This window comes from Protomyctophum bolini, assembly GCF_963924005.1.
Source record: "Protomyctophum bolini genome assembly, chromosome: 1".
Taxonomy (NCBI): Eukaryota; Metazoa; Chordata; class Actinopteri; order Myctophiformes; family Myctophidae; genus Protomyctophum; species Protomyctophum bolini.
In genome coordinates this window covers 23,757,480-23,770,382 of record NC_137862.1, presented here as the reverse complement: position 1 = coordinate 23,770,382, position 12,903 = coordinate 23,757,480, and the positions used below count along the sequence as shown (strand labels likewise).

Sequence of the window (12,903 nt, the reverse complement as noted above, 5' to 3'; positions counted from 1 at the left end):
TCCCTAATGGGACTGATCGAGGTATAGCTACTGGGACTTGATCACCCCGGCTGGGTCACCTGAGTATATAATGTTGGAAGACCCGAAACCCTGATGACCTTGGTATACATCACTGAGGATACATCTCAGGTGAAACCCTGATGACCTTGGTATACATCACTGAGGATACATCTCAGGTGCATCCATGTGATGTATTTTTTTGTTTTAGGGTATTACTTTTTTTCTACAACCTCATACCATACAGTCAGATAAATAAACCTATGCTTTTTATTTGCTATTATTTTTAAACTAATCTGTTGAATATGGACAATATGCCTAACAGACATTATATTACATTATATTACTATAAAAAATACTGTCTAATAAAAGAAAAAACCTTCAAACCTGGCATATAGAGGAAATTTGAGAGAAAAAACGAAAATCACATGTTTTGTCTTGAAGATGAGGATAATAATATAACCTATAACTCTATAGGCCTACTGTCATAGAGGTCATACTAATCATGTATTAGTGTGTATAGGCCTATTTTAGTTAAGACATCATGGTTCCATATGATCGCATGCACGCACGCACCCACACACGCACGCACGCACGCACACACACACACACACACACACACACACACACACACACACACACACACACACACACACACGAGTGAGTGAGTGTGTGAGTGTGCGGGGGGGGCGGGGGAATGATAATTTTGTAATCGAAATGTGCCATCCATTATCCATACACAGTAAACACGTAAAATTAAGGCCAACCCTTTCATCTGACTCACTCTCACCTGACCAACAGTTCAATGCCAAATCGATGCGCTCCGAGTGTAGAAAATAAGGTAATCTATCCCAGAGCGATTCGCTCTATCACAGAAAAGAGCCAGGTAAATTGTTGCCCTTAACTTCAATAAAGATACAATTAATATAGTCCTAGTCCAGGTAAGTTTAAAGTGACTTAAAAATATATAGTGGAAAATCAAAGAATGTAAAGAAATGTATTGTTAAATATAGTAACGATTTAAACGGCCAGACATTTAGAGCTGCCTTTTACAGCCATCATACGTTGTAACGTTCTGCAAGGCAAAAAAACAACTCATGCTCCTGTCATCTTATTATCAACAGCAGGACTTGTAAGCAGTAGTGTACTAAACCCGCTGGTGTTTTCTAAACGTAAACGCATGAAGCCTGCTGTATAGCAAAAGGGCTTCGCTTGTGCGTCCCGTCGACAGCAGCCATGGTGTTTGAGTCTTTGGTCAGTGATCTGTTAAACAAGTTCATCGGAGATTATGTGGAGAACCTGGACAAGTCGCAGTTAAAGATTGGCATCTGGGGAGGTAAGCAGTCTGAGTCTGACAGTGATGCTAGCTCTGGCGGGCGTAAACAAACAGCCTATGCCCTGGCTGCTAGTAAACCAAAACCCTGGTTCTGTCTGTGACATGCAACGATACAACAACACTGTCGTTTATTTTGTTTTGACAGTGTCTTTTAATTATGCTCTTATTATACGTGGTCCACGACCACGACCTTTGGAAATGGAGTGTGCAGTGCAGGGCTGCCTGCTTGTGCAATGTTAATGAGCTCTGTTCACAAAAGAGCCTAGGATGCATTGCAGCTGTCTGCTGCTGCACACAACGACCCAGTTGCAATAATATACTAACAATACTGTTGATAAGATAGTGCTCCATATTCTTTATGTCTGGACTGGAGGTATCACTCACTGTACAGTATGACGGTTTTAACTACTACCCATTCTGGTGGGGTGGGAAGGGTGCTGCACAGCTGGGAGTTGTTTTTCAACACTGCAGTGTGAAAAATAATAGAGCTCAGTGTGGGCCTAATTTAACTCATGCGCAAATGTACACAATTAAGTTACAAACCAGCACTGGGGACTTTACTGTGTAACGAAAACCTAAGTAACTGAATATCACTGGTCTGGACTCAAGACTTAACCTCTCTTCATCCCCAATGCAGGGCTGGATGCAATGGTGACAGGTTGCGGTAAGGATACACCTCTGTCTATGAGGAAGTAATAATAGCCTCATAGACCAGACGTGGCGTTTGCATTGCTGTCAACTCAACAAACATTATGAGCCACCTTTTCCCCAGTCAGTGGTAGAGATTGTTAGGTTTACCTTTTCATTCATTTGATTTAACTTGTGAGAAATGTAATAGGCCTATAGGTGTGGTCCATCATGTATAGTATACCAAACTAGACCATAGTTCCCCACCAGTAATATGATACCCCTGTAGTATGTTGCAAAGTAAATGACATGACGTCACTGCTTAAAGCAAACATTAAAAGTCCATAGACTTGGCTGGGGTCCTGTTTTTTGGGTGCTGCTGCTGTCTGTTAAGCAAACAATTAATGTCCGTAGACTTGGCTGCCACATGATGTTATTTCTGAATGCCAGACCATACATGTGTGACCAAATGGACACTGATAATAGGCATTTGGCAGCAGCCCAATGTGACGAGTGCCAACTTTGAGCTTTGAACTTGAGCTTCTAGCCTGTGAGGAAACTGGGACTTCTCTTGTTTGGAGTATTGTAAAAGAAGGTAACATTAGTGCATAGCCAGAAGCAAGCTAACAGGTCCAACAGGAAGTGTTCTAAAAGATTAGCTGCTGGCTGTGGAATCACCCTAAGGAATATTGACAGGACAGAAAGGGGTTTACTGTTCATGAGACAGATACAAAGTACAAACCCATGACGACGTTCTCCACCTATGTGGTATGCGCATTTTTTTGGCAGTGACACAAGTACATATACATAATGTAAAGTACATCCCCTGGTCATGATGTACAAGTAAGTACACCCCTGGATGTGACAGTACTGTATGTCGCAGGCCAGGGACTTACCTCCAAATCCAACCCTTATGCTGATTGCCCATCGGGGAGCCATTGACATTTTTACACAACCCTAAAACGCAACACAACACAAGATATCTGCCAAACACCCGAACATGGCCTGCGCTCTCTGTCTTCTGGTCTGTGGAATGTAAATTAAGAGCACTGTTTACATAATGTGCTGTTTTCACTGTTGCTACACTTAAATATAAAATAACAAGTGTGACACCTGTGGGAATATTCATAGGCTATAGCGATGTAGGTATTTGACATACAAATTGAGGTATGATTATTTTTTATCATAGCCCTAGTAGAAAGTAAAAAGTGTTAAATTGAATGGTAATTCAATTTTTACCAATCACTTTGTATGGCCGATTTGCAAGACCTGTGGACAAGTAGAACATAACCTGTACTTGCTCAACGGGCAAGTTCCTCTGAGACACGTGTCAACCCCTGTCTTTGATCTGATAGAATAGTACTGTACTTGTACTTTACTGCAGCAAAAGAAGACGTTGAGATGTGACTGAAATTACAGATTCATTAAATGTTGCACCATTATTCTCCACCACAACTTGTGGTCTGTTACAGGAAACACAAGCACATATGACACAGCACATTGTTTAAGCAGCCAATTTCACTTTCACTATCTCAGAATGGAATCTTTCTGAATCTTACTTGATGATTGCTTTTCTGTCACTCATACTGTATTGTAGGGAGGTCTACTATTACTAAAATACTAAAACAACTACATCTGTAGAAAAATAATGACCTAGGTCCTGTAAATCTGCCTCAAAATGATGATTAGTAACCTAAGGCTCTGAACGACCAGAACAAATTAGAACTGAGCGGAATTTGTCTGTTCAACATAGAACAGAAACCGATAGTGTGTGTGTGTGTGTGTGTGTGTGTGTGTGTGTGTGTGTGTGTGTGTGTGTGTGTGTGTGTGTGTGTGTGTGTGTGTTACTGTGTTTGTTGTGCTGTCTTTTGGTGTTCATATTCAATAAGTTGCTGTGCAATTTGTGCATTTGTTTTGTCTTTTGTTACATTACTCTGTGTTACTGCCTGCAGGTCCAGGCTGCCCAAAGTAGGTCTATCCAGGCAAACCTTACACCTATTCACCTACACTCTAGAATCTAATTGTGAGCATTTTTGTTAACTCCTTTAAGAAGCACTGTGACTCATCCATGTTCAAGGTGCTCCTGTTGCCAAATATCTCTCTGCCCTGGGTCATAGAGCAACTGGTAACAACAAAGTCTACAGTATCACTTTAATATGCAACAAGTAGTGAACACCCAACAAAGAACATGAAAAATAAGAAAGATGTGCATATGGAAAGATTACAAAAATGCCACACTGCATCACATCTTTGCTGCTTTGATGAATATGGTGATGGTGAATAGGGCAGAGTTGTTTACTTTCCAAAACCTGAAATTGAACATTGATTATGTGGGAACCAGGAACTCCATACTACATTTTTGTAATCAATAATGGAAGAAAGATCTTTGCATACAATGAATTGTCGTCTGTAAAAGTGTTATTAACTTATATATTGGTTGATAATCCTAGCACTTAGTTATTATATATAGCAGTTATTATAGCTTGTTTTGGAAGAGAAATTCCTCCCTTTATCTTAGTAATAGCGTCTTTCTTTTTGTAACCGCAGGTCGCATTTACCATGAAAACGTGCAATTCCCATCAGTCAGTGTATCACTCAAAATCCCCATACATGGGAAAGCCTCCATATATGGTGCCCAGGTCTCGTGATATCACTATGACTATGCTGTTGCCATTAAGCCCATATATGGAGATCCCTGATGTCATCAATATTGGCCAGCAACTCCACATCTGACCTCAAACCCTTATCATCTCCATATATGGTGTCAGAACCTGTTCTGACATTCCATATGTTGATCCTTCCCCATCAATCCTTCCTCTTCAATTTTGACTGATACTTGTTCATTCAAACTCTAGACGGGCCTGCCCCAAAGTTATTAGTGCAGTCGCAACTGGCAGCTGGCGAAAACTAGAGTTCTCAACAGGCCCTGCCCTGATCAAACCCTGTACACTCAAGAGAATGTCCCCGCTACCACCTTTAGATCTCCATATATGGAGCTGACTTGTTCTGACATTCCATATGTTGATCTGACCTCATCAAACCCTGTACACTCAAGACATGCTCCTTATATGGCCAGTACATGATTCATTCCATGTTGATCGTGAGTGCTCGCCCAGCAGTCTTCCGTCAACGAGGCGGATGCGTGCAGCTCAAGCAATAAATACATTTTATGTTACCTTTTGTTGCACAACATTTCAACAACATTTTAGGGGTGTATATTTTTATAGCCTTTCGTAGTTTACAAGCAATCAACAGTGAGCATTACAAAGGGTCAGATTGATAGTGCCCAGGAAGCCCTTGTCATCTATGACTAATTTGATTATTGTTTGGGCAGCCCTCTGTCTCTTCTTTCTTTTATATGGGTTAAGCCTTTGTTGAAAGCTTAAAGGTCACAATGAGACAAGTGCATCAGTCCCGATCAGAATTAGGAGCAGTAAAGAGTAAACAAAGGAGGATCTGTATAAAATGTTTGTGGGATGTTTGAAAACAAACTACCAACACTGATCTTCGTAAAAACCTAAGGAAATCCAAGAGCATTCTGTGTGTCTGATTATTGTTTTCCTAACATTGTGTTTCTTTTATTCTATGCAGGAAATGTTGTACTTGAGAATCTGAAAGTCAAGGAAAATGCTTTGGTAAGTGCTCATTCTCATCCTCCATTTTAGAAAACTAGGTTTGGTTAGCAATTGATTTGGTCCTCCTAATGTTAATTGAAAGCATATGAAGCTTTTCATCATTGCATTCTAAATACAGGCCCGATTACGATTTTCCCTGTGACACACTGTATCAAAGATTTAGATAGATATTTACGTACCGTAATATAACATGAGTGTACGCCTGAGCCCAAAATGACCACTGGTGTTAGTACTGTACTATTTTAGTTGACAGTTTTTACTTCACTCATGATCTGTCGTTCATTGCTTTCTCCCTCTGTATTCTTTCTTACAGAGTGAACTAGATGTCCCATTCAAAGTCAAAGCCGGACAAGTTGGTGAGTATTGAGAAATCTCATGTGGACATGTTGAACTGTTCCCTTATGCCTCCCCAGTCCCCAGGGGTGTGTGTGTAATCATGTTGATGTGGTTAATCATGTCCTTTCCAACCTCTTCCACTCCCAACTGATGCTTCACACCGCCCCCCCCACTGCCACAGTGAACTCCACTTCATGTTTTTAGAGATAACGGTATCCACCAACAGCCATTATGCTTATGTCCAGCATTCATATGGTATTTCTACGCAACTGTCATTCATTTTCACATTTCATAATACATTATTTTACAATCAGTGTAGTTATTTTTTTCTTTTTATTTGTATCGATTAGTTTGCACACAAAGAAAGTAGTGTAACTCAATGAAAAAAATAATAACTGCAAGTACATTTCTGACTTGGCTCTCAAACACCTTATTCCTCACATTAAATGCAATCTTCTTTATGTTGAACATTCATACAATGCCAAAAGTACATTTTGATATTATTGTTAGTCTTTTGCAATCAAAGACTAACAATAATATCTAAATTACTGTATTAATATACTGTGGGCTGTATTTTGCGTGTCTTAAGTACCAGGTCTTATTCCCTAACTTGAGTAAACTAAAGACCTGGAGGTGTGATCAATGCCATTTGGCTATTCAGAGTGGCCAAAGAGCATTGACCACACCTCCAGGTCTTTAGTTTACTCAAGTTAGGGAATAAGACCTGGTACTTAAGACACGCAAAATACAGCCTTGTATGTCTTGTTTCACTTTCAATTAAACTCATTTGGCTTTCTCTGGTGTAGTCAGGAAGTGAATGGTTCTATGACTGGTATGGTAGGTCCCAGGTTTGTTATGTAATGTAAGCTAATGGAGGAATGTGTTGTTGATGAACATGTCCCTGTGTTATAAATATGTTAAGGCAAGCCATGTTTTTTTTCTGTGCAAAAAGACGTCTATGAGCACAGCACACTCAAGACATCGCAAAACAACCAATTGCAAGTTGAAATTCTGCTAGAGGACGCAAGTCAAATAGCAAATTGCACAACTGTACACAGCTTCTGCTATACTTGATGTGATGGAGTAAATTTTTCGACAAGATGTGTTTTACTCTGCCCATTGGTGTGTTGCAGGGATTGAACCTGTGACCTTCGAAGTATATGATCAAAAATGAAACGATACCAAGAAAATACAGTATTTTCATGCACATGCTGTAATAAAATCCAGTAATTACGTAAATAAATCTATTTTTATCCTTGTCATTGTAGGAAAGCTAACACTGAAGATCCCTTGGAAAAACCTCTATAACGATGCTGTAGTCGCTACATTAGATGGGCTGTATCTGCTGGTGGTCCCTGGAGCCAGTAAGTACTAGAAATTCCTCCTTACCGTTCAAACTTTGCTATAATACTTTGTCTAGATATTATTTTTGACCAAATCTGCTAGTTTCTGTTTAAAGTTGTTGTATTCAAATCCTTGATTTCAAGTTCAAGAATCTTATTTGGTGTGTGAAGTTTGTGTTACAGTGTGTGTAAGTGTAAAGACTGAAAAAAGTGGATATTGTTGCAGTTGGGCAGAAACCTCTTATCTCCATATTCAAACTTTTTGTGTTTTTACTAAAATGAATGCCCTACTTGATCATACTATAGCATCACACAAAAATATCAAAAATAGCAGATCTGGAAGCTAGAAACATGGCACGAAGCAATGCACTTCTTTGAACTTGCACTTTTGCTATTTTTGAATTTAAATACAGAAAAGTAACAGTTTTTGGCGTTGCCACCCGACAGAGACGATATTCTTAATATTCTCTGTTTCAGCCGACTCACAGTTGTTAACGTGTCCTTACAATGGTAAGAATGCTCCAGAGAATGGAGAACTGCTTACAGGTGGTGGTTAAAATGCGAAGAAATCTCTTGCCCCCAAATTGCGCCTTTGCTATATTACATTATTTTATGTTTTTGCTTTACCATTTACAGTCAGACGTTGCTGAGGCTCGGTTGTTGAAAAGTACAATTTCATTTTTAAAATCTCAGAAGCTGTCTGGTAACAGTCGATATGTAATGTTCCTATAAGGGATTATTCAGGCTGCTGCAATTTTACTCCAACGTTACCCCCGAAAATAGCCCATCTACAAGCGCGCCGCCGCTGTCGTACAATAAAGTATGAATCAGGCTTAAAACGGCTTTCTTTCCTCGTGAATCGTAAACTGCCACATTTGGCCTGATAACTACCCAGAAAAGTGTTTTCCCAGCATCCTACAAAGGCACTAAATAATTAACCCATCAGCACTGAGATCCCCAAGTATTGTTAGCCTAAAAACTGTCATTCTGCTGACAGTTTGTAAGTTTAAATAATCATATAGCCATATCTAACATAAACCACTTCAACTTGGTAAAATAAAATGCAATAAAAGCCTATGTTCTCATGGTGGATATTTGTCCTTGTCCTTGCCCATCACTCAGCTCAGCTGTACCAGTGTACCACTGCTGGCAAACCTGCTAAAACCCACCAATTGGAGCAGATAAAATTAAATTTAAAACGGTGGATCCATGTACAGTGCATTGCCAAAATCCGGAAATAAAATAACTAATTAAGGTGTTCCAGTGATATTTGACTGAAAATGGTACAGCTAGTCCTTTCATTTTGTATAGACTAACTGTATAGTTTTGCACAGAATCCTGTTTTCATAACAGTGTAACCTTTCTTGGTTCATTCGGGCTTGCCTTTACCTTCAGAAAAAAGATTGCTGCTAGGTTCTCCAAACTATTATTCAATCTTATGCAGCTAGGTTCTAGTCTTCTTGAGGTTTGGGCTTTGTCTTGTAGGCCTAGTACTGTATATATATACTATATTTAGTTAAAAAAAAAATCAAAACAGGTAAGTTTCATACACTAACAAATACTGCATCTCAGAAGCCACAGTCACAGTTTTACCAGCCAACTAACAACATACACTCTTTAGAATAGAGTATGATCTCCTCAGTGGTGGGTTACCAGCCACAGACAGTGTTACTAGAGACTGACCTTGTAACAAGGCAGAACAAGACAAAGCCATTTCCTCAACCCTTTATCTATCACTCACTATGATGTTTTTCAGTATGAAGCACATTACTGTAATGTATATCTACTAATAACCACTGGCAGATAGAGATTGTGGGATAGTTGGGGAGTTTTGCTTTTCATTTTTTTCATTTTTTCACTAGTGTAGATGTCACATTTATTGCTTTGTTTTTATTTTTGTTGGGCATTAAAGCACAATGTGGTGATTGTTTGAATTGATTGAAAATGTTATTAACAGTTGGCAGAATGGGTACAGTTCAAGGAAAAAAAGAGACTTACTTTTTTACAGGGGCGAATTGCAGTCACCCGTAAGTGCTCTTTGAGAGCGGCCTTGAAGGAGTCTAGGGACTCTGGTCTAGGGACTCTAGTCTAGGGGACTGGTATGTGGATAACCTGTTAAATACAACCTATTTCAAATTCAGAGGTCAAATTTGATTTGTAATTACTTCCTGTAAACGCAACATAGAGAATTACATTTTACACCCATACTAGGTATCCTCTAAATGTAGTTACTATGGGCAGGGTTTGGATGACAATAGTGTGACAATACATATTACAGCATCCAGGAAAACAGGAAATACACTGCCCATATTCACTCCATATCCACCCCCCCCATGGTTATTTTTCCTATTCATCATACAAGGGGTTAAGTTAAAACAAAACAATTAATACGTTAAAATCATCCCTCAATGCGAAATCATTTCTTTAAAGTTTTAAATAATTTCCCCGAAGCAAATTAGGCAGATCGGTATCAGTGGAGTCTGTTGATTCAAGCACACAGACATAGTTTGCGTACATTAATGTGAAATGTCTCTTAATTGGCAGATATACAGTATTTACTATGACTTTGGATTCAGTTAAAGTGCAAGTTAAACATTCTGTAAGGTGCAAGCGTTGTGCTTCTTTAGCTTTTGCTCTGTTATTTAGTGGCAGCAAAATAGAGTAAAATATATAGCCATTGAATGGGGAGTGCAGTTGTATTTCTTTACTGGCAAGAACATTGCAACTAATGCTGAACTAATTGGTTAGTTGCATCACATAATTGTGTGTGTGTGTGTCTTTTCAGTATATAATATTTAGTATTTCCTAACCTGACTTAACATAGTATAAGACGAAAGAAAAAGTGAGCTTTAATTGCAAATTGTTCTGGTTTTAAATTAGTATTTATTCATAACTTATTTTGTCTAAGACCCTCGTTGGGATGTCCATGGGCCTCAGCTTGCATGGATAATGCAGACGTGGCTATCAATGTATCTCCTGTAGTTGGTGTTAAATACTAAAGTGAAAAGTAAGTACGTTTTCCCCCTTAACCCGAGTCGTCCACTAGCCGCGGTCTATACTTTGTGCACTGCTTTTGTCCCTCTACACTAAAATATTCACTGAAAATAGCCGATCTACAAACGCGCTGTGTGGCTTGTGGATCTGGCTATTTGCAGTGAATATTTGCCTATTTCTACAAAATGTTTGCCTATTATGGCATGCGTAGAATAGGGAATATTGGGTTCATCTGGTTAAACATCAGAGCCATAGAGTAAGACAGAGTTACGACAACTCCGTTCACTTCATGGGGCCAGTCCAATGTCTGCTCTTCTACATAGACTTCTATTGGCGAATAGGGACACCAGAAGTTTACGGAATGCATTGGAGTCTGTATGGGCTCGCGAGTACATGAACCACGTGACCAGGCTGTTTTCTGCCCCCTCAATGTCTATACTCTATGGCTCTGGTTAACATCAACTAGCACTGATGCCTTTGAGCAAGTCACCTGACTGATTAGCTCCAGTGGAGCCAATGTGGTTGTCCTGGGCAGCTGCCAGGAGTGACTGTGTGTACACTACAGTAGCTGTATGAATGTGAAGCAGCAGGGTGTTGCTGAGAACAAGCGTGTGCTTCCGACGCAAGCATGTGTGTTTAGTGACTGCTCCTGGATAAATAAAAGGGTAAGAATAAGGGCCGATTCATATTCCTATTTTAGAGCTGAATAAAAGTCGGTTCGGCCATGTCTTTCCGGCACCCCAGAGCTTCTATTTTGAAGGAATCCCGGCACTGATTGTGTTAATAGAAATTGCTCTCAGGAACAGCTCAACTGATTTTGTCCTCATCGTGATGTCATCAATGTCACCCTACTTTGTATAATTCCTCCTTCTTCAGTCTTCAGTTCCAAATTGCACAGCCCTAGCTTAGAGTGGGACGTAGATGGTCTTAGCACTGAGATGCTCCCGTGAAAGCGAGCCCTGGGTTGTATTCCTGTTAAGCGATTGTTAATTCTAAAGGTCACTGCCCAGTCTGGTGGTTGCCTAGCAGCCTGGTGGCCAAGGTGTTTGCTCTCTCTCTGTCCCTTTCTTTCAAAGAGGTGAATAATGCAGCTCAACAAGGGTCTTTCTTCATCGGAAATCCACAGCTAAAAATAGTATAATTATCTGCACTTTATTATTAGATTGCTGGATTTTCTTTGGAGAATAGAGCATGGCAAATCTGAATATTTGGCTTCAAAGTGTGTGCGCAAAAGGAAAGCCTATTATTCAGGAAGCATTTTAATTCATTTTGAATGGTCTACTTTAGTTGTTACTTCGCACAATATAATACACCCACCTGATCTCATTATGCATAAAAAGTCGTGACAAAAATGAATTAATAAAGTTAATTTGATAACTAAGTCTAAAAGGATGTGAACATATACAGCAAAACGACAAGATGAGTAAGTTCAATAACCCTGATTTTAATCAAGATGATGATCGTACCTGTAACGCTAATGGCTCCGGCATGTGTATCTGGACAAGCAGAACGTTGACAATCGAGCAAACAATGTAGTCAGCCTGTCACAGTTGGATTGGCACGGATTGAGGTCTCTCTGACACACACACACATGCATTCACAGAAGGTACAGTACAGTAAGAACCCACAACCTACATACATGTCTTTATTGCTGCTAACTTCCTAATTTTTGTATAGGAAATAAATGTACTCCTGACCACATGTACGTGCATGTACATGAATCCAGACAAACACACATATGTAACTCTGTGTCCCTTATTAGACTCAATTGCCATATTTATGAGCCATGTGAATGTGTATTGGGCCGTGGCTGGACTCGTCCATGCCTTACTAATGAGTCTGTGGCTGTAGCAGATGGTCTCTAGCCCTAATATACATGAGCACTCTACAGCATAGTGTACACTGGTCTGGAACATATGCACACTGCAAAGGCTATTTGCCAAGGCTAAATGTTTTCTGTACCGCTCCCTATTGTGGCCATATATATAGATAGCGCACGCACGTGTGTGTGTGTGTGTGTGTGTGTGTGTGTGTGTGTGTGTTGCGATCTTGCAGATCGGTTATTTTCACCGCAAGACGAGACACACAAGGCATACAATAAAACCAAAACATCAACAGAAAAAACGGAATAAAAAAAACAGAATAGGTCATGGGATGTACAGCAACAACAATACATACAGTATTACAGAATTTTGGACAGGAAAACAGGAAATACACAGCCCATATTCACTCCATATCCGCCCCCTCATGGTTATTTTCACAAAATTGCCCAATACTAACAGCCGGTCAGTAAGTGGATTCACGAATGTATGTATATAGACAATATTTTAGGCCAATAAAAAAGACTACCGGTATTTACCAAATTTTCCACCTGTCTATCTCGGCTGCCGGACTATCAGTAGAGTCTGTTGATTCAAGCACACAGACATATTTTGCGTACATTAATGTGAAATTTCACTTGATTGGCATATACAGTATTTACTATGACTTTGGATTCAGTTAAAGTGCAAGTTAAACATCCTGTAAGGTGCAAGCGTTGTGCTTCTTTAGCTTTTGCTTTGTTTTTTAGTGCAGCAAAATATATAAGCCATTGAATGGGGAGTGCAGTTGTATTTCTTTACTGGCAAGAACATTG

At 39.6% G+C, this 12,903-nt stretch overlaps 2 protein-coding genes across 6 annotated transcripts in view; one reads left to right on the top strand and one right to left on the bottom strand.

Moving 5' to 3' along the window:
• The window catches only part of adgrg1 (adhesion G protein-coupled receptor G1), a 361,835-nt gene that overhangs the window by 129,684 nt on the left and 219,248 nt on the right, over window positions 1–12,903 (bottom strand). The window lies entirely within an intron of this gene.
• The window catches only part of vps13c (vacuolar protein sorting 13 homolog C), a 102,671-nt gene continuing 90,912 nt past the window's right edge, over window positions 1,145–12,903 (top strand). For 3 of the 5 annotated variants that reach the window (XM_080764930.1, XM_080764928.1, XM_080764932.1), the window contains exons 1-5: window positions 1,145–1,333; window positions 5,552–5,595; window positions 5,909–5,951; window positions 7,200–7,295; window positions 7,752–7,784. In XM_080764930.1, coding sequence (XP_080621056.1) covers window positions 1,234–1,333; window positions 5,552–5,595; window positions 5,909–5,951; window positions 7,200–7,295; window positions 7,752–7,784 — 316 coding nt within the window. In that variant the 5' untranslated portion in view covers window positions 1,145–1,233. The remainder of the gene's footprint in view (window positions 1,334–5,551; window positions 5,596–5,908; window positions 5,952–7,199; window positions 7,296–7,751; window positions 7,785–12,903) is intronic. The other 2 variants (XM_080764931.1, XM_080764929.1) reach the window with 1 other exon arrangement.